The sequence below is a fragment of the Verruconis gallopava genome, assembly GCF_000836295.1.
Source record: "Verruconis gallopava strain CBS 43764 unplaced genomic scaffold supercont1.3, whole genome shotgun sequence".
Lineage (NCBI taxonomy): Eukaryota > Fungi > Ascomycota > Dothideomycetes > Venturiales > Sympoventuriaceae > Verruconis > Verruconis gallopava.
In genome coordinates, this window is record NW_015622139.1 from 552,158 (window position 1) to 577,516 (window position 25,359).

Sequence of the window (25,359 nt, forward strand, 5' to 3'; positions counted from 1 at the left end):
CCCAAGACGATGCACAATATGAAACCTCAACCGTCGGGCTTCTAAATTCTTTGCTCCAAACCCAATTAGTACACAGATGCCATAGCAGGGCAATGGACTCAATATGGTCGTGATTCGGGAGTCTCCCAATGCCAAGGGTGAGCATCTTCATATCCAAAGGCTCGACAGGAGCGCCGTCTCACCTTAGCAGAACCTAAAGATCAGCCTCAATGGCCGCCTCGTTCCCCCCACGAAGCGCTCCTCAGCTCCCCAAGTGGGCGCAAACGGCTGGAGCGAATCCGAGAGGGTCGGTCAGTATCACCTTCGCCGCGAAGGCCTATTCGCGCGACACCGAAGAAAGCCATGAGCATAGAATCTTCCTCAGACGAGGAGGAAGATGAGGATGAGGAGACTTTGCAACTCAAATTGAAAGCCATCGAGGCCAAGCTCAAATTAAAGAAACTCCAGAAAGCAAAGAAGGAGGCAGGTGCGCGCAGAGTTGACGTGGGTGAAAAGTCCCCAGTGGCATCTTCAGCCAGTGGTCAGGCAGGGATAAGTGCGAAGCGAGAGTCGGCAGAGGCTTCTAAACCTGATATAGAAGTACCATTGTCTCCTGTAAAGAAACAAATCCAGGCCTCGGAGCCAAAGTCGCCTGCAAGGATTTTGTTAGGAATCGACAAAGGGATAAAGGCGCAAGACGTTTCGCTGAAAAGACCCAGGACCACTAGTTCAGATGCTGGGGCGGGTAGATCAAATTCGCTGCGCAATGTCCAAGACAAGAGTGACCTCAGGGTCAAGAGCTTTAGCGAGAGGATTGCAGAGAGCAGATTGAATGCGCAAGAGCAGCAAGCTAAGGAGCAAAGAATAATAGAGTCGAGGAGCAAGGGCTTTGGGTTGCACAAGGCTGACGAAAATATGCTCGGAGACTCAAGACCAAGATATGGACTCAACAATGATGGTCATGCAGGCAGTGCTGCTGGTCAAAGTTCAACGACAAACATGTCGGTGGCAAGATCTCTACAAAGATCAAGCTCCTTGCGAGAAAAAAGTTCCATTCGGAATCACATCGCGTCCGGGATCAGCAAAACGGAGCCAATGTCAGATTCTTCGGATTCGAAGCCCCCAAGCCGGCCAAGTTCATCTCTTCGTGCTGCTGAAATCTCCTCTCACACGTCTTTACCTTCTTCAGAGATCGACTCCTCACAGTCAGCAGCTGTACTGGAGCCATATAGTGGTGTCTATCTCAAGAGACGGGATATAGATCACAGCACGCTGACCAGAACACTCCAAGGCAAGGAATTATATCCAATCCCAAGACTGCTTCATGAAATCAAGGGACCATCGTACGATGCACCGGATTGTGAGTCGGATTATGTAGTTTTTGGGGTTATATGCTCAAAATCAACACCAAGAGATCACAAGAACTACCCAAAATCGATCGACTCGTCCGGCAAAGAAGATCATGCTAGACCAAAATTCATGGTCTTCCGGCTTACTGATTTTAAGTATGAGGTCGATCTCTTTCTCTTCGACACTGGATTCGAAAGATGGTGGAAGCTGAAGGAGGGAACATTAATTGCGGTCTTGAATCCGGGAATCATGCCACCAAGAGTCAGAGACACAGGTGCATTCAGTCTTAAAGTTACAAGCTCGGAGGACACAGTCCTTGAAATTGGCCGCTCTCGTGATCTTGGAGTCTGTAAAGCCATGAAATCCGATGGCAGCCAATGCACTGCCTGGGTTGACAAGCGCAAAACTGAGGTTTGTGAGTACCATATCAGTTTGCAAGTCGACAAAGCACGCGCGGAGAGGATGCAATTCAGCACCATGACAGGTGGTCGTCGCGCCGCCGGTACTGGGCGAGGCGGGAACTTTGGTATGAATCATACTGTTGGCATCGATCAGAAGAACAGCAAGTATGTTAGGAATTTCAGAAGCCTAGCTCCAGAGGGCAAGTATCACAACACGAATTTGCACGAAACAATGTGGATCACGCCGAAAGAGATGGGATTGAACACAGCAAGCCTGCTGGATAAGGAGTATACAGATGAGATGATGAATAAAGAAGCGCGGCGCAAAAGGCAGCGAGACAAGGAGAAGGAGGAGGAGCTCGCAAAGTCTCTGGGACTGAAAGGAAATGGCACCGGAAGTGAATATTTGAAGCATCGAAACTCGCTGAAGGAGAGTAGAGATAGGCGAGTGATTGTCAATGCTTCTTCACAGGACCACGCTACAGCTGTTCCAAGCGTTGCACCGGAAACATTAGATGCTGCATCCTTAGGTCTCCTCGGTAAAACAGCACAGCAAGTCTCCCTTAGCCCGGTGAAGCGCAAATTCAAATTGTCAACAGAAAACTCTAGATCAGGGCCCTTGGGCTGGAGCGGAGCTTTCACTCGCGGACTGCTTCAGAAAGCAGCAACATCACAAGAAGAAATGAGTAAGAAAGAGACCTCGATGAGTCCACGAAAGAGCAGCATGAAAGCAGCTCAAGATGATACATCGCCAAGAAAGAAGGCTAGGTTGTTGTTGGATGGGAAAGGCGTTAGAATTCCTGGCAGGGAAAGCCTGGGAGCAGCACCTGGGGACGCATTCTTAGAAGACGACGATGACGATCTGGAGATTGTGTAGTCGGGGCATTCCAAAAGGGTGTATTAACTCTAGGCACTCCGATAGATTTGGCTTAGCTGTACTCTGTATATGATACCCTGAATGCAAATGATACAAAAATGTATGGACAAGTCAGCTTCGAGCAGATTGTGAGGCCAAGGTTACTCGGCCTTCTGATCATTTGGCCTTGGGCTAAGCTCCTCCGTGATATTCTTCGGATCCTTCCAGGCGAGAGCGACATATCTACGAGCTCGAGATTAGCGTATGACCTTTGCATTTAGATTTGAAGGATGAAGTTCTCCCTCCGAGAACAAACAGTGATACGGAAAAAGACGAGAGCGAAGAGTCGGCTTACTTCGTATGGCTCCCTCTAGCGAACAACTCTCCTTTCTCATTCAGGAACCTCACGCTGGTGTAGGCGAGCGTCTTGCCGAACTTGTCGCAGGTTACTTCGGCGAGGATCTTGTCTCCGACCTTGCCGCCGCTGCTGAGGTAGGTGACGTTGAGGTCGGTGCTGACGCCGGTGCTGAAAAGACCGCGCGAGGCGACGGCAAGCGAGCCTCCCAGATCCGTGATTGAGGCTATGGTGCCCCCGTGCAGGATGTTCAGCCTATTCGTGTGTTCCTTCTGAATCTCGAGTTCGAGCGTGACTTTGCCCGGTTGGGCAGCGGTCACTTTGAGCTGCGATGCTTGAGCGATACATTCGCACTTAAGAACGTCCCTGATCCGTCCCGCAGCCTACGGCATGCAGGGCGAGATGAAGGGGAGAGGGGGGGGGGGGAAGAAAGAAATAAAAGGTTCTTACGCCGTCGAGCAGTCTGGATTTCAGGCTTGCTAAGCACGAGATGTTACCCGATCAAATGGCTCTGCAATCAAACTCACCTAGGCTCAAGCCCGGAGTTGACCCGAAACGACTCCCACACCTGCCCGATGAGAGATCAGCGCGCAAGGTCGAGCACAGCGGACAGTTACAATCTTACGCTTCGTACAAACTTCAATGCGGCCATGTTGATTGCGGTCGGAGATGGCCGTGGAAGAAAGAACTACTGGAGGGGAGTTTTTTGGTGTTTGTTGAAGGATCGACTGCTCCACAGTTTTGCTTTGGACGTTCAACGACACACCAAATCTGGCAAACTATCCCAAGGCATGCCAACCCGATCCAACGTCGACTATCTCGTGTAGATCGGGAGCTCCAACATCTTGTCTTGCACACTATTTTTACTTCAAGGTAGTTGAATACTGCTACTAAAATCTTCACCCGTCTTGCGATGTTTATCAACACTTGGTGCGATGAGAATCATGACTCTGCACCGGCCTATATGCCAACGTAAAATGAATTCGATGCTGCAATTTTGCAAACACTCACATAAGCAGAGGCCTTTTGAAAAGATACTGTGCTCGAACCGCCACTGCAGCTCTGCACTCTGGTGGACGCTAATGGCAGAGACCAAGTGCAAGTCAAACCAACTCACCATGAAAGCATCTTGGCAAATGAAGAACATATACGACAGGCATGGATATCTCGAGCCCCATGATTAGGACACAAGCACTGTAGAGAAGCTAATGACGTCTGATATTTGATCGGAAGGGAAATATTCGAGCTCAATTTGGCTGACTGTATTATCATTCTTCGAGATAGGCAACGGGAGCAAGCTATACTATTATCCATTTTGGAAACTCACTCTCTCCATAGTGCAAGACTTTAATTTCAATGTTTTTAAGCCTTAGCAGTTGACTTCTCGTCACTTGCACGCGCATTACTGACAGCAGAAGCCTCGCGCGGTGCTTCCAAAGTCGCAACACTGGGTCTGCGACCTTGATAAGCAGATTCCGCAATCAAATTCCATTTGTCTTCCTCAGCGTCAAGATGCCTGAAGCAGAGCCAGAAGACGATACCAGCGAAGAAGGCAAAGACAGCAACTACACCGTAGTTCCATACCAGCAGTGGGTCCTCAGAGAGCGGGACGAGAGCTTGACCGATGGCGCTAGAGATGGCACTCATGAAAAGGTTGACGGCCATGACCAAAGACTTCATGTTCTTCGGCGCCTTGGAGAAAGCGTATTCAAGCGAGGTCACGTTGGTGAAGATCTCGCTGATGCCGATCAAAACATAGGGCAGGGTCTGAACCCAGACGTTAATGTCCGCAAAGAGCACATTGTCATCCTCGTCTCGACAAGTCGCAGCTGAATAACCGCATGGAGACATCTTGTAGATGTAATGTTGGGTGACACAAGCGGAAATCATAGCAGCGCTACCAAAGAAGAAACCAGTTGTCATGCGCTTAATAGGCGTAAAGTGATACCCTCTCCTTCGTAGGGCGGGGTAGACAAAGAAATCCAAAATGGGTATCAGGATGACAATAGAGATTGGGTTCAGGTTTGTAATAAGGTCGTTTGGAGCACCATGAAGATTCATAGTCCTGTAGTTTTACTTTAAGCTTTGATCGAGCGAAAAACATTACCGGGGTTAACTTACGCTGCTTGTGAAGTCAAGTTGTTGTTGATCTGGTTGTAGGCGAGGAAGAAGATGGGCAAAAAGAGAAAGACTTTACAGGCTTTCAAACCTCGTCGAACTTCGTCAACCCAGGCATCATCGTACGTCATCCAAGCTGGCCTTTCCGTCGGGGGGATGAGAGATGGGCGGACCTTGTCCCAAGAGAAGCGCTTCTTCATAGTTAGCGGGTTTAGCGACCAGACGCCCTTCATTGCGGTAGTCCACATCCTCATGAACTTTGCAAGAATAGAGCCTGTTGGCGGTGAAAGCCTATACCGCTTCTTGAACGTAAGAAGAACTAGAGGTGCAACAAGAAACAGGATTGTTGGCAGCATGAAGGCAAGCCAAAATCCCACATACTTCTCGGCAAAGACCATGGAAATTTGACCGGTGACAGAGCCAATGTTTATCATCATGTAGAAATACAGGAAGATGCGAGAAGTTGTGACGGCTGGGTCAACAATCACACGCTCACCGTCCTTTGTTGTCATAATGCGCATCTTTGTGTCAGTCTGCTGCTCAGCGAGCAATGGGGAGATGTTAGACTTGAACATGCCGGTTCCCAGTCCGAAGATGATGAGGCCTAGGGAAAAGACGCCGATGCTCGTGTTCGGCCTCGTTATCACGCTTGGTGCTGCGGAGACAGTGAGTATAACGTGGCCTACGATGCCAACAGCGATCTGGTGCAAATATTAGCAACGAGGCATTGATGAGTTGTTGCAATAATTCTACTCACAGCAACTAGGATAGTTCTAAAGCGCCCCAAGTAGCCATCAGCGATCCAAGCGCCGAACAGAGGGGTAACGTAGGCCCAAAACTGGTTGAAGGTAGTGAGACCAGTCGAAGCTTGCTGGCCCATACCGAGAGCACCAGACTGGCCATCAGCACCACCGGCACCGGTCCGAGAGCCCTGTGGAAGCGGTTGCTGGATGAAGTTCGTGAAGATAATCGTCGTGCCATAGTATGAGAATCGTTCGCACAACTCTACAAAGGCAATTGTGAATGCAACCCATACAATCTTGCCAGAAACGCGGCGAAGGGTCGCAAGGTCCTCGTCCGAAATGTGGTACTCATCAGTCGAGTCGCTCTCATAATGCTCATAATCGGCCATCTTGCCATCGCCGATGATGGACTCCTTCCTGGTGCCGGCGACAGCGGCATCGGCAACTTCAGCTTTCGCCAAATCGGCGACATCGATATTTTGCGACATCTTGTACTGGCTGGCACGCAAGCAGGAATGATGATCCTGTTGCCAAGGCTTACGGAGAGAAAGGGAGGGTGAAGACGAAATGGTCGAGCTCGATGATCTTCGCACCAGGAGGAGCATGCGACCATGTCCTACTTCATATACACATTTACTCCATTTCCTGGTGGCAATTGTGCCAAGAGGTTGTGGACAGAAGGGTTCATACTGTCGATATGCTATCGCGCGACCAAAGACCACCGCTGGATGCCAACTTCACATACGGTAAGATCATCAAATAGGAAGGTTACAGTTACGTTGAAGAGATAGGAACCCCGCTAGAAGCGGCGATGGAACATTTGCTAGCCACTGAAGACATTGTTGAAGCAAGAGAGCTTGTTCGATCGACGCCGAGAATCTGGGCGGCCTCTTGGCACTGGCTTTGCTACCCCAGTTCAAGTCCTGGGTTGGTGCTTGAGCCGAGATTCAGTCATATTGTCTGGAGATAATGCAATGATAACAGCTAGTCGGTGCCGGGAATCCAAACAGAGATTTCCATAGGCAGTGCCGAGGTCGAAGCGGATGCGAAGAAATAGTCCCTGAGTGGCGCGTTCTTGGATGTCTTGGGCGCCGAAACGGTAGCCGCGTCTACGATGCACAGTGACACCACACGGCGGATACCTCCGTTATCACACGCTTAGCAGCGGCAGAGGGCTGGTCGCTGGTCTTCCTGCCGCAGTACAGAGGTATCTTTCCACATATCTGCAGGCGAGTACGAGCGGCAGGCGTTGGGGGAGGGATTCCAACACGACACGTCCCGGTGGACTTGATCTCGAATCACACAATGATCGTCGCTCGACGGAATCAGCTCAGGCGCCGAACTTGGTTGCGGTGCTGGGGAGACCAGGCCATGGACAAGAATAGCACGAGCGCACAATGGAGAGTAAGCAGCAATGCTTAACGAGGCCACGCCACGTCCCATGGCGTAGGTAGCGAGTGCAGTAAGACGTCTAGGAAGCTCGATCTAAGTAGGGAAGTGATACCTTCCTCCATCAGAAGTGGAGCATACAATCGCTGAGATCTGTTTGGATGCTAGTTACGACTACGTTGGCGAGCCGTCGTAGAGTGAACCGGTCGAGGCGATGGTGGCGATGAGTAAAGCGCGTGGACGAGTTGAGTGTAGGATGAGGTAGGCGATGGCTGTTCCTGTTGCTCGCGAGGCAAAGGAAGGATTGCTACGTCGCCTGTCGACTTGGGCATTGTTGCCGCAGTTTCAAGAGGATTCTTATCCCGAGTAGGATGAGGAGTGTACTACGTATGGATTGGCCAAGGCGATGCAGAAGGAAAGCGTCAGAGTGTCGGAGGCCGGCGTCATCGGAAACTCTCTCGGAGGTTGCCACTAATGGAAACTTCCAGCTCCAGTGCGCCAAAAGAAGAGCGGTGGGTTTTGGGCGGGGACGAGGCAGGAGAGGGCGAGGGGGCGCGTAGAAGATGGCGTATATCTCGGAATGGGACGCCGTCCCCCCCGCATGAGCTAGTGTGCAACGCACAAAGCTGCTAGCGCGGCAAGGACAGCTGCCGCACAGTACATCCCTGTCGTGGTTACCGGATTGTTTACCTACCAGTAAACAACCTTTTCGAACCTCAAACCAGCTGGTCGACAACACTCAAGATGGAAAAGACGACCAACTCCCTTTTCGAAGTATTTCTTCGACTGCGACCTCCTGTCGCATCCAATTCCGAAACGGCTGAGCGCTTTCTAGACGTCGAAGCGGCCGATGTGGGCGAGTTCCCAAAGCACATCACTATCAAACCCCCGGCAAACGACCACCGCAAACGTGCAGTGGAACGCTTTGCTTTCACAAGAGTCTTCGAGGAGGATGCGTCGCAGCTAGATATTTTCAACGGCACAGGTGTGCGAGCTCTTGTCGAAGGCGTCCTCGGGGCGTCTTCGAAGCAGGGACGAGATGGTCTGTTGGCAACGTTGGGCATGACAGGCTCGGGCAAGGTAAGAGAACACCGCAATGAAGGCATACGTCGTACTGATACAGCAGCAGAGTCATACTATACTGGGAACCAAGTCGCAGCGCGGTATGACGCAGCTGGCCCTTGATCTCCTGTACCAAAGCCTAGGCGAAAACCTCGTCCACCCCACAAACTTAACCTCAGTTTTTCCGTCTATATCTGGATCAGACGTTTCCGAGGCACAGATTTTCCCAGCTGCAGTCTATCTGGACGCCATATATGGAGACGGAGCTTCAGCCCGAGGAAGCTGCTCCCGCGCTCAAACGCCAATGCCGGTAAATTCACCATTTCCTAGCTCTCCAATCTGCCCTTCAAAAGCATTGCCTGGAATTTATCCCACTCTTTCCCAACATTTTCATTCTATGTTGTCACCTCAAAAATTAGTCATAAAAGGGGCATCGAAAACAAGTATCACATCCGTTTTTCAACGTCTCGCTAGAAGTCACACTAAACAATCACCAAAAAAGGATTCCTCATTCCTCAGCATGCCATCGTCAAAGCACCGCATCCCACGACCGAGTACCCTACCACAGGCTCCTGCCTTAAATGGACTCATTCTGGACGTCGATAGATCGGCTGAGTACGCCATTGTGCTGTCCATGTTCGAAGTCTATAATGATCGGATATTCGATCTGCTCGCCGGGAACTCGACACCCGGAGGCACGAAGTTGAACCATGCAAAGCGGAGAGCTTTGTTGTTCAAAAGCACGGAGATGAGTCCTGATCGTAAAGTGGTGGCAGGTTTGAGGAAAGTTGTATGCACGACACTCGAAGAAGCATTGACAGTTTTGGAGACCGGTCTGATCGAACGTCGTGTTGCCGGAACTGGCAGTAATGCTGTCAGTTCTAGAAGCCACGGGTTTTTCTGCTTCGAAGTAAAGAAGAGAAACCGGTTGAATAAGGGGCCATGGTCTTCTAGTACACTAACAATTGTAGATCTTGCAGGTGAGTATCGTTGTTTCGTGTAAGCTGAGCATCACTCACTGATATCCATTAGGTTCCGAACGTGCTCGGCAAGCTAAGACTGCAGGCGCCACGTTGGCCGAAGCAGGCAAAATCAATGAAAGCCTGATGTACCTTGGCCAGTGTATGCAAATGCAAAGCGACAACCAAGACGGCAACAAGCATAATATTGTCCCATTCAGACAGTGTAAGCTGACGGAGCTGCTCTTTTCAAACTCCTTCCCTTCAGCGTCCATCACATCACATCATAATCACTACCACACGAGTCACCGCAATCCGCAAAAAGCCATTATGATTGTAACGGCAAACCCTACTGGCGACTTCAATGCGACGTCTCAGATTTTGCGGTATTCGGCTCTTGCACGTGAAGTCACTGTGCCACGAATACCGTCTGTCACGGAGCAAGTCTTCGGTTCGGCTGGTTTGCCCACAAATAATAGTGGACGTGCCTCGCCATCGGCCACGCAAGAGGACTTGGACCATGCCCTTCGAGAGATCGCTCGACTCGCCGAAGAGCGCGACATCCTGTCACTTCAGCTCGAAGAGGAACGTTCCAGACGTGAGGCTGCAGAAGCATCTTGGGCCGCTGCGGAGCAGCGAATGCAAGATATTGAACAAGAAGTACGCGAAGAATGTTACAACGACTTCGAGGCTCGCCTAGACCAGGAGCGCAGACGATGGAAAGGTGCCTGGGAGGAGGAGGCTGATCGAAACGACGAGCATCTAGACCGGAAGATTGACATTCTTGCCAAGGGTATAGATAGCACATTTGACGTATATGAGGACTCGCCAGCCGAGAACGACAGAGTAAAAGAATTGGAGGACGAGAATGAGGCTTTGCGGCGGAAAGTGGAAGCTTTGGAGCGAGAAATGCTTCAGCGTAGTCCGGTAAAGCTTAAGAGCCAAAGAGTTCTAAAAGCGAAGCGGTGGCAGGGCGAGGAGAATGAGTTGCTAGGGAGCCCATAGGCTATCCACAGGGCGACTTGTGTCTTGCGGATCAGGTTTTCCATTTCCAGTATTTCATTGCTTTCAGCTAAAGATATCCAATGATGCTGTGTGAGTTTCAATCATGTGGTCTCTCCATTTCAAGTTCTGCCTAGAATCTCTTAACTTGATCATCTCTATGCAAAGAGGAAGTCTTCAAGGTGGGCTTCCAGGCTGGGCTAGCAATAAAGGAATCCGACGAATGATCCGAAATAGTTGAATAAGAATCAATACCTCTCGATATTTTCATTTCAGAGGGTAGGAACCGACTACCATCCTCCTCTTAGATGAGGCGAAAAGACATGCGGACCAATGAGCATCCGCCAAGCGCAAGCCATCACCGCCTCGTCTTCATAGCGGAGAGAATGTCTCTATAGCTACGAGACAATTTCTTACACTCGTCTGAACAGCCTTATATGGTTGCCAAGGCAATCAAGTCAAGTTAAAAAAAAAGGTTCGGAGATCGCAGGATTCTCGTCCTAGCTAAACGTGCTACTTCCGCAAGGCTACACAGGCAGATGTCTTCAACGGGAGAGTCTCAACGACCGGTCAAGAGACAGGTAGCGACCAGTTCAAAGAGCACTATTTATGCCACTTCTAAGACAATTTCCACCGAGGTTGAAGCAGTGAAGGAAGTAGAGTAGATCCTTCCAAAGATGTTGCTGGATCTCCCGCCGGAGATTCTGGAGCTGATTCTCCTGGCCTTGCCCCCGGACAGCTTTGCCATCATCCTTATGACCTCCAAAGCCCTACGGGCCGCAATCCTTGCGACTCCAAAGATTCTGCGATGCCAGCTGCTCAAACTTCCTGGCTTACGTCCATCTGACCAAGCAACCATTAGCGAACTGCTACGTACATTCAATCGGAGAGCCGCCCTGAACGCGTCTAACGGTCTCCAAGCATATGCCGATGTCATCGTTAACAAGCCGTCGGTTGCCGAGTCTCACGAATTGTGGACTCGACCGAAGTTTAATTGGATCCAAAGATGCTGCGTCGACGGTTGCTATAGGGGTGTGCTAGCCACCGCAGCGGACTACTGCGGGACGATACATGTTTATCGCATTCGCAAAGGGAGAATAATTCCCTTGTACAAGCTGGATCCTCGAAATCTCGGATTGGACGAAGATGACTCCCCCTATATTCGCTATCGGTGCGTTGCGATGCGGTGGCAGCGCTGCCACAACACCCATTTGGATCATCTCGTCGCTCTCTTCGGCTACAGCGTAGAGAGCGCCGCGCACGGAACAAAGGGTTCGTACATAAGCAAGTTTGTAACGGAGGCAGTGGAGAAGGCTCAGTGCACCTACCATCTTTGTGGTTGGAAACTTTGCAAAGACACGACCAAACCAGCATTTAGCCGCGAGGTCCAGGCTCCTCCGGACTATGAGCCCATCATAATCGCAACGACCGAGGATTTTTCTGCCGACTACACATGCTATCCCGTCGCAGTCATCTTCCGGAAGATTTTAGTGCCAATAAACATATATAAGCTCTCTATATATCAGGTTACAGATACGAGAACAGTCCACGTCCCCGTTATAGCCTCGGAGCAAGATGCCGTGGCCGGCCATTACTTCTCTGAACCAATCACAAGAGCACGCTTTACATCGGGAAGACATCCCGAACTTTGGATCTTTGGGTCCGATACAGCTCCTTTGGATATAGTGACTGATTGTGTAAGCGAGGGCGTCTTATCTCTAAGATTTTCGTACTCCTCAGGCAGACCTCGCCCGCGTAACATTCTCTTCACATCTACAACCAACCCAACAAGCTTTAAAGGGCTGCCCATCAAGTCTCATCATGCCCATGAATGTGGAAAATACGAAAACGGAAGTACGTATTGCGTTCAAACGGTAAGTGACCCTTGTCATGGACTCTGCCATGCAAGCCATGGCCTATATGCTTATGTGGCCTAGATCTTGGAGTTGGTCATTACCAGAGGCAAACAAAGCGGAGCCTTTCTCGTCAAGTATGCTGAAGAGCAAGATTTTTGCTCGCCGTATAACATCAACGTCGAGCTACCAGCAATGGAGTTCACGGTCGTTGCCATGCTGCTTGGCTTGAAGGTCCCGTCGTCCTCCGAGATGAAGCACATCATCGCGCTCTCGCCCGATCAGGAGTGGGTTGCCATCGCAGACTGGGATAAGGTCAAAATATGGGGGCTTCACACCGATGCATTCTTCAAGCAGGAACATGGATCTCTTCCGCCCTTGTTAACAACGCACTCTTCCTTCGACTTCTCACGCACGTGGGAAGGAAAGCAAAACAAGGCATTGCGACACGAATTCGGTGCGCTTGACGACAAAGCCTACACGACGAACTGCGCTCAAGGTTATTTTCATGATCACATTCGTATCAAGGGAAAGGAAAGAAAACGGATCGTGGGTATTCGGCCGATAGAATTGCCTTCGAGAGGCGTGGTTTTTAGTTTGGCTTTCGCAAACAAGAACATCCTATGGGCCTGGACAGATCGGGGCCTGGTTAAGTGGGCTTGGAATAAGAGAAGGCAAGGGCTCAGGGAGGAAGTGATTTTACAACAGCTGTAGGGGAACTTGTGATGGCACGTCTTGGTTTTGAATAAAACGGCAAAGTTCACTCATGATCGATCAAATGACGAAGGGAAACGTGGCGCTGTCCCATGATGAAAGCAAAATAAGCTAACAACGGCAAGAACCGCGCACTTATTTGAGATTTTAGAGCGCACTTAAGCTGAGTATGTAAGCGCCGCCGACGATGCATTACCTTACTCACCAGACCTTTTACTAGGCATTAGCTGAAATCCACCAGTTTAGCAATACAGTAATGAAGAGGCCAAGATCAAAGAGAGAGATGGTTTTCGGCATGTATCAGTGTTATTCATCACGATGTAGCATCAACTGCAGTGCCACTGGCGCTCGTGTCCTTCTTTGCTTCGTCCTTCAATCCTTCTGTGCTTTTCTTAGCCGCGGCCATCTGCCAAGCAGGGATGCTGGCCTTGCCACTGCCCGAGCCAAATCTGGTGCTCAAAGCTGACGGTGTGGAGCTCCGAGAGCCCTCTGCTGGTGCAGAGGTCTCGGTCTGCGTTTGCGAGCTGCTACCCAAGACGTTGCCATTCGTAGTCGGAGACGGCGGCACAGGTGACGTACTATCACGCGCCGCCGAGGAGGAGCCCGTCGCGTTGAACGTATTAAGCGTGTTTCCGGATGCGGAAGAAACAGGACGAGCAGTCGCCGTTGTCGAGGCTGGTGTCGTACTGGCAGTCCCACCGACGCGGTTGCTGACGAGCTTGTTCAGAGATTTCAGCTCCTCACCAAGGTTCTTCAGTCGCGCCTCCGTGACATCTTTCTGGCCTTCCAAGGCCTTGGGTATGAGCTCGCGCAAGCTTCTGATTTCGTCCGCGTTCCGTTTAGCTTCATCTTCACGCTTACGTTCTGCTTCTTTCAGCGATGACAGGACAGACTCTAATTCCGCCAGCGCTGCATCTAGGCGTTCGGTGCGACTTTGCTCAGCTGCCTTCAACGCCTCCGTATCAGTGTTCAGCTGGTCTAGGAGGGCGAATGCTTTCTCAAACGACTGGTCTATCGATTGCTTGTCTTGCTCAAGCTGAGGTGGTGTGGGGGGTGCAATAAGCGGAACGATATATCGCTTTCCGATTGTTAGCTGAGCACTATGAATTTCTGGATACGCGTATCAAACCTTCGCAGTGAAATAAAGGCCGTACCCTACTCCACCCAAAACAGTGGCCATAATGAACCAATCCCTCCAGTCGCGCCTCGGGACCTCTGGTGGAGGCTGCTGGAAGCCATATGGAGGATAAGGAGGATAGCCCTGCTGCGGATATGGAGGCCGATACTGGTAATTCGCTGGTGGGCCAGAGGAGGATGGCACTGGCGCAGAGCTATCTCCTGCCCGTGCTAATGCGACATCAATCTCCTCCTGTGTGAGGTTCTTGGATTGGAGAAACGCGATTTTCTTGTCGATCGGGGCCTGCGCAACTGTTGGATCTTGAAGAACTGTACAGAGACCTCCTAGTTAGATATGCTTCGAGCCCGTTTTTGACCTTGAATTACGTACAAGCGACCTAGGTTCGTTAGCTTTGCGAAGATGGGAGAGCAATCGGCTAGAGAAACAACGTACTGCAGAGTCGATGAGGCCCTCGCGGACCATCTTGAGGAGATAGCTATCGCAACATGCACCTTCTTACAGTATATAAATGTATGTGCTGAGAAATTATGAGAGATGCGGCAGAGGGAATGCGGTCAATATGGCTGTTTCTTCGGCTAGCGATCGACTAAAGGATGGAAATGAGAAGGCGGGTCTGGGGTAAACGAGGTGCCTCGGCAAGGCACAGTACTGTCACGTGACTTTCAACCGAATGCCCCGACTGTCGAGACTAACTTAAGTCACTGAGCGGTAGACACCAATAATTTCCCAGAGGAAAAGAAGAACGAAGTCGTCATTGTTGCTACGTAAATGAATGCAAACAATGGATGTTCAGGTATCTCGATCAATATATACTCCAAATCTTCAATCAAGAACCAAGTTGACCGCCGATAATCAAATGCACAGAGACTTGACAAACACGCTCAGCATGAGTGTCTAACAAGGCTATTTCCGCCAGAAGTCGATCGGTTGCGCGCGGCTCCAGCGCTAACTTGCAACGATTCGACGTATACTTTAATACCCAAGGAAGTGAGCAAGGTCTTGGCTGACCTGAATGCTTGGGTTGTTGTGGACTATGTCGTATCCATTAGTATCAAAGCGTCTAACCTTCTCAATTCAGGTTCCTACCGAATGAGTCAAGGCGGAAGATCTGGAGTCCCCCACTAAGCAAAGCTCCCGAAGATTAGGCAGGTCTGCACGCTTCCACTGCACAACTTGCATGACCCAATACGGTGGTCGGCCAAAGGTTGGTGCTGTTCTCAGCGAAACCAAATTCTTAGGTAGAGAATTGAGTAAGTCTCCTCGCATACCTGGCCACACAACATCGATATGCTTTAGATTGGAAGAGGAGCAGAGCGCTTTGATTGCTCGTTGACTTGGCACATCTGGTGTGAAGCTGAGGTCAATCTTAAGTTTCTGCAGAGTCGGCCGATGCGTCGAATCAAGCGCTTGTATGAAACGCGAGGTACAAAACACGGGCAGCCTGTTGAAGCTGTCCTTGAGCTCCCGCAGGACAAAGCTCTTAAGACCGCGAAGGTCGCGGATGACTTCTCGTGTCAAAGAAAGCGTCTTCGGTAAAGTTGTCTCAATCTCAAGGCCACCGAACACGGTAGGTGTTGTAGGCAGAATGAGCTCAAGCTCTTCAAGGTGCCTGAGGCGCGAAAGTATGCTTGAAGTCTCCATCGGCGAACTTCTCGAATAGCCCGTGAACGACAGTTTTCGCAAGGCTGGTAAAGATTTGGCAAATTGCAAAGGATATTCATCGCTATGGAACTCAATGCTTTTGAGGTGCGAAAGATCAGCTGTGGTTTTCCGGAGAATGGCGAGGTAGTAGTCGCTATACAAGTACGAGCGGACCGTCTCGGGTTTAAGCAGGCTGAGTTCGATGACATTTGGGAACCGGCTCAGAAGCTCAGTCACCTTCTCCGCTTCACTTTGGTAAAGCTCCAGAAGTGACAGACTAGGCCATGATAAGTGCGCACTGTCTCTGTTTGCAGGTAAAACCTCGAGGTCTTGTATGGTGAGGTGTAACTTCTTCACACCTCTCGCGTAGGTTGGACCCACCGTACTAAACCACTCCACCAGATCGTACTGGGAATTGAAAGTGACAGGGACTTCAAAGACAATAGGTTGGGCTTCAGCAAGGACTTGACGGCACGTTTGAAGAAGTGGGACCGTATTTCGGCCTTCTGACAACACCTCTTCGTATATACGATGACGTATTGACTCAGGCAGGTTGAACAAAGTCATGTCTGGGATGTAGAATGTGCGCATACATGCGGCTGTTTTGTACTGATACGTCAGTCTACGCACCATTCTCAACACAAGGGTGTGGACAGAGATAAAGGGGTCATGAAAAACCGTATAAACATTCGAAAATCGGAATTCGATGAGGCAGAAGATATGGCCGAACTTACCATGTAAATAACGAGAGTTTGTTCCGCTATATTACCCAGACAATGTAAGAACGGCTCGCAAAGGTTGGTGTCCAGCCGGTGATGGTGGCAAATATTAACGGCGATTTTCTTTCACACCCGAGAATGGATTGCGTGGTGAGACAGCAAGAAAAAGCCATGCGCAAAGTAGGACATAAAAGATTTGCGTAGGACCCCTTCGCAGATGGCGTGGTCCACAAAATAAGTAAGTTCGCCATTGCATGCAGATTCACTGGCACCAAACAGTGGCCTAAGCTAGACACAGATGAGGCTGAGGTCGTACGTTATCGCCACTCTTAACCAAAACCTCGGTGTGTATGCAAATCAAATGGCGCCCGTCGGCAATATTCTGCTGTTCCTTGCAAATTCCAACGTTAGCTACGTGACTAGGAAGATGAAGTTACCGCCACGGATACAATCCAAGCATTCTGGGCAGCCACCATGAGCGCGGGCCACATTATTTTTGTTTTTCTTTCTCTTCCAGATGAGCCGTTATGGTTGGATAGGAGCACCAGCGCATGCATCTACTGGGATATGAACCCTTGACTCGGGTCCGACAGTGCAGACCTTTGATGTGATGGTGATGTCTGGAGATGGGGAGCTTTGTGTGGTACAACGTTGACAGTAGTAGAACAGACGCTGAAAATGATTTTCGTCGGGCCGTTCTGCGTGTCTCACAACCTGTTTCTGGAAATCTCGATAGCATCGACGTCAAGCAGCCAAAAGTCAAAATTATCAAGGGCAGTACGACGCTATAGCGATTATAAAGGCAAGAATGTGACGGTTGATATTTTAGATCATGGCGCTCCTCTGCTCGATCTCCCGGTGTTTCAGAAAGAATCCATGCAGGTGCTTGGAGCACAAAAGTCATCCTGCACGGACTTGCAATTGAAAGATCATCTTTGTCAAGAGTAGCTATCGTCGCCTTGAAACGTTTATTTGAGAACGGATTGGGTATCTGCAGGTTTGCGACCGTTCTTCCACCGTTGGTCCAGCACAAGCGAGCATTTTGTTTTTTTTTTCTTTCTGGAGTACGGGTTCGCTGCGCTGCAGGTCCATGGTAGTGCCAAGGTCTCGTGTGGAGTAATACGTCAAGATGGGATCACACTTCGATTCATGCTACTGCAGCTGGGCTGCGCCAGTGTAGATTGGATCAGAGACCAAAAGAATGTCCTCCGTACGTTCCGAAAGAGAAGAAAAAAGCAAGTTGACGTCCCCAAGGGCTCCATGCATGGCTTTTACACCTTGGGGGTTGAGTCTAAACCTCATGAAGCGAAGCGCATGCGGCATGAGTCTTTTTGGGAGAGACGCGGAAGAAGCACTGTGAGCTTGAGAGACCCGCGTCGAATGGGACGAATGACATCCTCCACGCAGTTCTCCCTCATCGTCGCTTTTTTTTTTCCTCGACGCGGAGATCCGTCCTGCTGAGTCAACTTGAACGAGAGGCGTGGGCATTTCTGGCCACAACTGCAGTCATGGTCTGATGTGCAAGGCACGGACTCGATCGTGCCGAGCAAGGACAGCGGCACAGATCCGAAGGCCTTAATTAGAGCGAGTGTCAGTGGGGCAACAACCACGGAGAGGAGACAACGCGATTGTGGTGAGTAGGCTTGGTGGGTTGATCGGCGCTCTCGTGCCGCTTGACGAAAGGCGAATGATTTGCATTCCAGAAAAACAGTATCGACTGTCTGCAGGAAGGAGAGGGAGAAAGTGACGGGCAGTGCAGAAGCTTACTTTGCAGAGCTGCCCGACTTTCGTGGTGTTCGGGCCGCAGGTTTTTTTTGTCCATGCTGGTTTGTGATTGAGCCAAAGAATCTGGGATCTGTCGATCTCTTCCTCCACAAGATTCGAATTAGTCTCGGAACGTGGCACCCCTGTGTGTGTCTGTACTTGTATATCTGCCGTTGTCTTGACCATGCTCTCATCCCATCTCCCATCCTGACAGCCCCGCCATGCTCACACGCAAGGGATGGTTTGGAAAAGTCGTTCCTTGTCAAAATCCCGGCGGGAAGCGTTCAAACAACATCCCGTCCGGGCCCAGCATGGCTGAATCGCCGTCGTAACGACCTGACAAGCCGCTGCCTGGTCAAGGCATGCTCAGGAAAAGCCTTGTGACAGGCGAGCCAAACCAACGCGCTAGAACATCTGCGTGTACGCGGTGGCGATGCGAACTACTGAGATCTGGGCACACAACTTGCCACCACGTGGGAAGGTATTCGGTTGTGCAACCCTCCTTCGTGTACGTATCAGGGAAGTGACTCCGCGAAGCAGCTCCCTGCCGTGGCTTACGGATCTCGCGTGCATGCGGGATCACAACATATTCGTATTGACGAAGAGAGAGCGGAGCGGAGAGACGCGATGCACCAGCGACGCTTCGGGCGTGTCCATGCTCAGCAGTCCGATTCTGTTCCAACTCCAGCGCGTTATCGTGGCTCCTGCACCGAACCGTTCACCATTTTTGTTCTGTCTTGACGACGGATCCCCCACAACTATGTAAGCCCCTTCGCGTTCCTTTATCATTCCATGCAGGAGAGAGGGTGGGGGGGGGGAATGGAGGATCCTTTGGCCGCAAAGTATGCCACGCGAGTCGAAAGTGTTGGACACGTTTTGGCTTGCGATGGCGTTGTGATACATCACAATCCCGGCAAATCCACCTTTCAATGCCGTCAAAGAAAATCTTTTTGGCGCAAACATGCTGTCGGAGAAGGAGTCCGCTGCTGGACCAAAGGATATGCAGCCACGGCAAAGTTCCTAGCGACGAATTCAAAGAAAAAAAAAATGTCATGCTTGCATCTCCATCCGCTGCAAGAGTCGCCACCGAAAAAAAATTGACGACGGGTTCTTCAAGTTGCACATTCGTACATGCTCTTTGTCGTCGGAATCTACGATGTGCCAGCCTGTTTGATGAGTAGCAAGGCTGCTGTAATGCCTCATCTATTAGTGGGTGGTTCGTGGTGTTGCTAGTCTACGCTGACACATAATGCATCACATTTTCTTGCGCGATATAAACGATCCTAGTACGAGACCGGAGGCAAATCACGTCAGGCTCGCCACTTAGGCTATATACTCCTGAGCCGGAGAAGCGTAGGTCAACGACCGGACTAACCTACGCGACGAAAGGAAATTCGCGCTTGTAACCAGTAAGCAATAGTACAACGCGGCGCGCTGCTGGATGAAAGACCTAGGCTTCTTCCTGATAGTAGAAGGATGCTATAGCGTAAGCTCTGTTGATTGAATATCGTGGCTCAATTAAAAAAGCATTGTTCGTTCCACCTGTTGTGCTCAGGCCATCGTATTGCCATAAGCCAAGTTGGACAGACAATTCAGCTCATCTTGTTCATTTCGCCACCATCCATAGCAGCACCGTCATCATCAGGTCCGTTCAGTTTCCTGCCCACCCAAATGCCCGTCGCGGTTAGTGCTGCTGCAATGACAAAGCAGGCCTCGAATAGAGCATCAACTTTGCCGACCGCCAAAGGGGCACCTAGAACATCTGTGATCACGCCTCTGACCTCTGAAGGCAGGTTGCTCCTGAGAAGCAGTGCCGAGCTGATAACATAACTCGCGCAGACCTGAGAGACAAGCAGAGCAAAGTTGGACCCCCCGAGAGCTGCGGTCAACAGCGAGGGAAAGGCACGAGCCAGTAAGAGAAAAGTTTGTAGTGCTGAGTTGAAGGCGAGCAGAAGCATGATACCCGAGAGTAAAAAAGAGATTTGCCGTGACCACAGTTCTTGATCTATGGATGCATCCCAATAGTGGGCGAGCAGAGCTAGGAAGTGCGTGACCACGTCCTGCGACGTTGTGTTCGAGCCGAAAAGGCTGCGTCGGAGGATGTTGAATCCGGTGTTGGCAAGACGATAAGCGCAATAAACAGCGAATCCAGACGAGAATACCGAAATCAGCTTGCCGCCAACCGTGTGAGACCGAAGCTGTGCATCACGTCTGTTTCGCAGCGAGTAGAGGCTGTTGTTCAGTGACATGCGCATAATCTGGAGGCCTGAGATCTCAAGCTGAAGTGTTGATCGTTCCTGTGAATCGCTGTTGCCGCGGATTGTGCTGACCACTTTCGTTATCACGCCCTCGCCGCCTCTCGACTCGGACATTTTTCGCGTTATGGCTCGTAATCGACTCTTCTTCGCATTAAGCATGTCGTCCATGGCGTCCAAGCCCGCCTGTTTCCGTGCTATGTCTGCCTCTGTAACTGGTCTGTCTCTCACGCCGAAAGTCTGCCACAGCGCTGATACTGCCGCAAAGCCGGCAAGGCTGGCCATGAGGCTGATGCCCACGATGCCCACTCTTTCCAAGCAGCCCTCGCTGATGCCGTGACTGTCGGGATGCAGCACGTCTTCACGGAACACGGCGATCAAGCCATGCCCGAAGTACCAAAAAGCGAGCAACCAAACCACCATTGCAACACTCTCAAAAAGCCAGGCGGCATTGAGTCTGCCCTTGCCCGTGCTACGAAAAGATAGCCCGGTAGCTGCGATTATCGACCGCATCTCCAGACCGGGCGCCACTACAATAACCAGCACCAGGAGGGTTGGTAGGGTCAGATCGAGCGTGATTCTCCGTGCGGTCGCGTCGAGGCTGTTGGATATTTCGCACAGAATCAATTCTACGAGCACAGCAGAGAGCGCGATGGTTGTTGCAAATACTGCCTTCGACACTCTGCGCGCGTCCGCAACTTGGCTCTTGATTCTGTTTGCCAGGCTCTTCCTAGATCCCGCCTGATTCAGCTCAAGGTTATGCATCGGCAACCTCGCATCCTGGCCCTCTCTTCTACGTTCGCCGCCTCTGCCATCGTCGGCGTTGGACAGAAGGGGATAAACTCTCTTCAGCACAAGATACGCCACGAGAATGAAGGTGCTCAGGAAGGGTAAGCTCGCAAAGAGAACGCTCTTGCGGGAGCGCTTCAGATAATCCGGAACACAGTCATCGATGCAATCGTCATCTAGCATGGAAGACATCTGTCGCCTGCAGAGGCGTAGGAGGCGCGCAAAGGCTCACTCGATACACGGACCATTGAAAGATTCGCAGAGAGCCTGGGAAGCGTGAGGAAGAGCACAGTGCAACTCATGCAGATTGCACGAGGAGCTGTGCGATCAGGAAGTGTAAAGCAGAGGTGGCGTTGGGGTGCTGGGGTACGTAATGCAGAGTGCGATCTTCGCCCAATCGAATCGATCGCGCAGACACGGCTTCGATCTAGCCGCAAGGCTGCGAAATAAAGTTTGAGGTTGATGAATTTGTTCCGTTTCAAGGACGGAAACAATGCTTCGATGAAATTAATGAGGTTTCTATGCGGCAGCTGCAGCTGCCTGATCGAAGGCTTATAAAAATCAAGAGCGCTCGTTTGTCCGTCCTGCCCTCCTTTTACACGTCATGCAGAATCCAGTCGGACGTCACAAGTCCATGTCCGTCGTGAGAATCCACCATGCTCCACCTCACAAAAGCTGAGAAAATCGCGTATCTGCGCTCTGAAGCGGTCGGCCAGTTCGAACAGGCTGGGGCTTTACCACTGTTGCCCAATCTTCCGCGTAAATCCAGCACGTCGAACAGCGGCTGTCAAAGTACCCTTCGCGACTTCAATGAACACACACGCAACACCTCAAAGAGGCGCTCTGATCAGAAATCCGTCGACGAGGTCATTGGAAGCGCAATCGACGATGCTATAGCCGACTTCAACAATTTGGCCGTCGAGCCGTATCCGATCCCGAAAGTAATTACTCCTGATGCTTCATTCGACTCAAACAAAGAGAGCAAGAAGAAGAGGCTCAACCGACGGGGTGTCATGTTGACACTTGACAATGAATTCCGCTCGTGGCTCTAAGCGTCGAACGGAGCGCAGGCAACGAAAGGCATCGAGGGAAACTACGGTGCCGTTGACATGAGTTATGCGATACGAGTTACATGAACAGCAAAAACCAGTTGCTCAAAAAAGGTGTCGAAGACAGAACGAAATTCCCCTCTGACGTTTAAAGAAGCCTTCCTGCCTAGAACCTGCTCCAAGAGGTACGTCTGGCTACGTCGACGTGGTGCGGGCGACCCAGGCAAATTCGATCCTACAGAGTCAGAAATCCTCTTCTTCAAATTTTCACTTCGTATTGCGCTCTCACAGCTCCAGCTTGTTTGTTGGAGTCTTTTTAACCCGTATCACCCGAGTGCGCCGATGACGCCACGGCTCTTCAGATGTGTCATCACCGGGCGCATCACGAAGTACCCATGTTATGTCTTGCGGTTTCCAGCGGCGCAGAAATGAAACGCGGTCCCATCTCTAAAAACTGATGAGTTTGCTTAGTGGCATGAACTATGAAGGACACGCTGACACGATGACCTGTTCTATTCATCTGATTCGCAGACAACATTCGTTATGTTTCTGTTCAGGTTCAGATCCTTGTTGAAGACACAAATTGCTGATTATCTGCTGCAATTGCGAAGGTGCTGCGAATCATGATCTCTCTTTCGTCTAATAGCGCGTTTTTCATCATGAAATCAGAATTGTCCTTCGTCTCATCCAGATTCTACGTTTCGGCTTCTCATGGCCCGTTCGTGGCTGCGGAACAATCTGTGATGGTAATACAGTATCCTTCGTGCCCGAGACATGCGATGCCTGTATGCTTGAATTGCAGAAGCAAGGAAGCGCTATTAGTAAACGGAGAATAGGCACTCTGCCATCTCAATAGTGGATATCTTCAATATACAAGCTCTTAAACTCTGTGAGCAACCAAACTCCGTATGCCCTGGCGAATGACATGCTTTCCGAAGAGAGGTTGATATTACAAAGTCAACATCAAGTGCCAGCAAAGCAAATTACAAATGCGTAGTCTTGGAAAAATGATACACGCGTGAAGAATTGCAAGGTTGTCAAAGCTTCGCCTCTAGAGGGTCCTGGGCTGGAAATTCTCGCGACTCGCCAATATCGCACACGTCAAACACTCCCGTCTCCGATATTCCCTTCCTGCTCAAAGCCTGCTTGAGCAGTCGAGGTGGCTCAAGAACGTCCTCTTCCGTGAGCACCCAAGTGCCCCAATGCATGCCCAACGCTCGTTTGCACTTTGTGTCTACGAAGATGTTTACGCTGTCAAATGGATCCGCATGCATGGGCGACATGATCCAGCGAGGATCGTATGCTCCGATTGGGATGAGTCCGAGATCGAAAGGTCCACGAAGATCGCCTATCTCCTTGAATGCTGGACAATGCGGAAGATGGGCGTACTTTTCGCTGTACGAATCTTCACCTTTTGGCATCTCTGGAACCGTTCGATAGCCCGTATCTCTGTACATTCAATTAGAATCACCAGAACAAGGCTGAGCACAAACACATACCCTGCAAAATAAACCTTCTTTCCTCCACTTTCTACGATCCAAGATGCCCAAAGAGTCTCCATTCGGTCAAAGGGGCCTCTCGCGGTCATATGCTGGCACGGGACAGCACCGATTGTTGCGGTTATGTCCGGAACGCCGCTACGACTCAATGTCAGGTCTTTCGTCTGCCACCAGTCCAGCTCAGTCATGTTGTGTATATCGCTTGCAGTAAACCATTTCTTGTTGCCGAGAGGGGCAAAGAATTGCACGCCTGGGTGCTTTTCCTTGATCTTCTTCACGGTAGGGAGTGAGAGATGATCGTAGTGGTTGTGCGATATGATAACGGCGTCTATGATTGGAATGTCTTCGACATTGCAAGGTGCAGGTGTGTAGCGTCCTGGACCGAGCCAGCTAAAGGGTGAGCAGCGGTGCTCAAAGACCGGGTCGAAGAGCACTCTCAGACCGCCCGGAAACTCCACATAGTAGCAAGCATGCCCTAGCCAGGTTGCACGAAGCTCTGCCGTCTCTCTTGAAGGCAGGAATTTCGGCGTATGTACAGGAACTGTCGGAGGGGTCGTGTCTGGTTTGTTGGCTTTGCCGCTCAATTGACGCCTGTGCCGTCCTGTCAGATCATAAGTCCATCTCTAAACGGAACAGGCAAGAAGATGTACCAGATCATCTGCAGCAGAATTTTGGGTCCGATCGGATCGACAAATGAATCCCACGGATTCCTGAAACCTTTCCCATTCTTCAAGTGATGCTTCAACTCTGCTGCATCTTCCGGAACGGCGCCCTTAACCTGCGATGCTGATATCACAGACGCGTACAGCGCCACGCTAGTTGAAGCGGCCGACATCTTTACAGCCTGCGAAAATGGACGCGACTTTGGTTTGCGGGTGGTCGACTTTGTCTTGAACGCTGAGCAGGTACGAAGGACGAACCTTTGTAACAAGGTCATTGAAAGCCGCAGCGAATGTGCAGAAACCGAACGGAGGACCTACGATCAGGCTCCAGCTGGTTTTGAAGGCCTTGCCAGCGCTCGAGAAAGGCGACAATCATTCGAATTCGTCCGATTCGGGAATGACGTTTTACTAGCTTGCGGTTCACTCGTCGGCCACGTACCCACATGCATTAACTCCGGCAGCGCCGAGCAGCTTTCGGACACTCAACGGAGGATTGGATTCATCCGCCGTCATTGTGCTCACGACATTCTGTGCCACTGTCTAACGAGAACAACCGCGTTGATGGCTTATTTTCAGTGCGCAAGCACCCCCCGAAGACAGTGTGAGACGCGCCGTTGCGTTTTTCCCGATATCATCACGTCCTATGCAAGCTATTCTCACTGGATGTCGCTAGGAAGTTCTGATGCGCTTCTCCTCTCAGGTCTATGTCCTACCCAGGAGTTGAGCAAAGAATATGCGAAACCCGAGAAAACCGCGTAATTTATGACATTTCATCTAAGATTCAATTGCTCCGTCGTCCGACAATTCTGAGCCTTAGCCCATGGTGACCACCTGGCCATGGTGCTTATTGTCGGATCTGCATACATTTAGTGCTTCAAAGCCATGACGCTTGCGCATCTTTGACATTGAAATCTTTCTGTTTACGTGGTCGATTGTCCGGCGTGATGTCAGTACCTGTACCTTAATCCGAAGCCTGCCAACATAGCTGAAGGAGGCGAAGCGCAGTGCGATGTGATGACCATTGCGCTGTACTCAGCTGCGTGGCCTGGACGAGCACCAGGC

At 50.7% G+C, this 25,359-nt stretch overlaps 10 protein-coding genes across 12 annotated transcripts; 4 read left to right on the forward strand and 6 right to left on the reverse strand.

Annotated features, from left to right (window-relative positions):
* Positions 1 to 18: 18 nt before the first annotated feature.
* PV09_01132 (uncharacterized protein) lies at positions 19 to 2,708 on the forward strand. Its single transcript, XM_016353976.1, has 2 exons — positions 19 to 137; positions 191 to 2,708. The coding sequence occupies exons 1-2, from the start codon at positions 104 to 106 to the stop codon at positions 2,605 to 2,607; spliced, it is 2,451 nt and encodes an 816-aa protein (XP_016218071.1). The 5' UTR covers positions 19 to 103; the 3' UTR covers positions 2,608 to 2,708.
* Positions 2,594 to 3,700, reverse strand: PV09_01133 (uncharacterized protein). The gene is made up of 5 exons (XM_016353977.1): positions 3,567 to 3,700; positions 3,469 to 3,509; positions 3,392 to 3,404; positions 2,942 to 3,267; positions 2,594 to 2,829 (listed from the first exon to the last, which is right to left on the reverse strand). The coding sequence occupies exons 1-5, from the start codon at positions 3,591 to 3,593 to the stop codon at positions 2,748 to 2,750; spliced, it is 489 nt and encodes a 162-aa protein (XP_016218072.1). The 5' UTR covers positions 3,594 to 3,700; the 3' UTR covers positions 2,594 to 2,747.
* Positions 3,701 to 4,303: 603 nt separating this feature from the next.
* PV09_01134 (uncharacterized protein) lies at positions 4,304 to 6,290 on the reverse strand (the record flags this gene model as incomplete). The annotated part of the gene is made up of 3 exons (XM_016353978.1): positions 4,304 to 5,006; positions 5,063 to 5,760; positions 5,817 to 6,290. The coding sequence occupies 3 exons, from the start codon at positions 6,288 to 6,290 to the stop codon at positions 4,304 to 4,306; spliced, it is 1,875 nt and encodes a 624-aa protein (XP_016218073.1).
* A 1,598-nt stretch (positions 6,291 to 7,888) lies between these two features.
* Positions 7,889 to 10,476, forward strand: PV09_01135 (uncharacterized protein). The gene is made up of 4 exons (XM_016353979.1): positions 7,889 to 8,271; positions 8,321 to 8,563; positions 8,756 to 9,233; positions 9,286 to 10,476. Exons 1-4 carry the CDS (start codon positions 7,936 to 7,938, stop codon positions 10,215 to 10,217), a joined length of 1,989 nt encoding a protein of 662 aa, XP_016218074.1. The 5' UTR covers positions 7,889 to 7,935; the 3' UTR covers positions 10,218 to 10,476.
* Positions 10,477 to 10,891: 415 nt separating this feature from the next.
* On the forward strand, positions 10,892 to 13,046 carry PV09_01136 (uncharacterized protein; the record flags this gene model as incomplete). Its single annotated transcript, XM_016353980.1, has 2 exons — positions 10,892 to 12,088; positions 12,152 to 13,046. 2 exons carry the CDS (start codon positions 10,892 to 10,894, stop codon positions 12,779 to 12,781), a joined length of 1,827 nt encoding a protein of 608 aa, XP_016218075.1. The 3' UTR covers positions 12,782 to 13,046.
* Positions 12,854 to 14,503, reverse strand: PV09_01137 (uncharacterized protein). Its single transcript, XM_016353981.1, has 4 exons — positions 14,352 to 14,503; positions 14,289 to 14,295; positions 13,911 to 14,227; positions 12,854 to 13,859 (listed from the first exon to the last, which is right to left on the reverse strand). Exons 1-4 carry the CDS (start codon positions 14,379 to 14,381, stop codon positions 13,095 to 13,097), a joined length of 1,119 nt encoding a protein of 372 aa, XP_016218076.1. The 5' UTR covers positions 14,382 to 14,503; the 3' UTR covers positions 12,854 to 13,094.
* A 138-nt stretch (positions 14,504 to 14,641) lies between these two features.
* PV09_01138 lies at positions 14,642 to 17,094 on the reverse strand. Of its 3 annotated transcripts, XM_016353983.1 has the most exons (3): positions 16,295 to 17,094; positions 15,006 to 16,159; positions 14,642 to 14,950 (listed from the first exon to the last, which is right to left on the reverse strand). In XM_016353983.1, exons 2-3 carry the CDS (start codon positions 16,149 to 16,151, stop codon positions 14,801 to 14,803), a joined length of 1,296 nt encoding a protein of 431 aa, XP_016218078.1. In that variant the 5' UTR covers positions 16,152 to 16,159; positions 16,295 to 17,094; the 3' UTR covers positions 14,642 to 14,800. The 3 variants fall into 3 exon arrangements, with proteins under 3 accessions (XP_016218078.1, XP_016218079.1, XP_016218077.1); XM_016353984.1 differs by having other exon boundaries at positions 14,642 to 16,159; XM_016353982.1 differs by lacking the exon at positions 16,295 to 17,094 and having other exon boundaries at positions 15,006 to 16,283.
* A 2,164-nt stretch (positions 17,095 to 19,258) lies between these two features.
* Positions 19,259 to 21,413, reverse strand: PV09_01139 (uncharacterized protein). Its single transcript, XM_016353985.1, has one exon. The coding sequence runs from the start codon at positions 21,277 to 21,279 to the stop codon at positions 19,636 to 19,638; it is 1,644 nt and encodes a 547-aa protein (XP_016218080.1). The 5' UTR covers positions 21,280 to 21,413; the 3' UTR covers positions 19,259 to 19,635.
* Positions 21,414 to 21,743: 330 nt separating this feature from the next.
* PV09_01140 (uncharacterized protein) lies at positions 21,744 to 22,139 on the forward strand (the record flags this gene model as incomplete). Its single annotated transcript, XM_016353986.1, has 1 exon — positions 21,744 to 22,139. The coding sequence occupies one exon, from the start codon at positions 21,744 to 21,746 to the stop codon at positions 22,137 to 22,139; it is 396 nt and encodes a 131-aa protein (XP_016218081.1).
* A 119-nt stretch (positions 22,140 to 22,258) lies between these two features.
* Positions 22,259 to 24,675, reverse strand: PV09_01141 (uncharacterized protein). The gene is made up of 3 exons (XM_016353987.1): positions 24,286 to 24,675; positions 23,636 to 24,226; positions 22,259 to 23,585 (listed from the first exon to the last, which is right to left on the reverse strand). The coding sequence occupies exons 1-3, from the start codon at positions 24,570 to 24,572 to the stop codon at positions 23,174 to 23,176; spliced, it is 1,290 nt and encodes a 429-aa protein (XP_016218082.1). The 5' UTR covers positions 24,573 to 24,675; the 3' UTR covers positions 22,259 to 23,173.
* Positions 24,676 to 25,359: the final 684 nt, after the last annotated feature.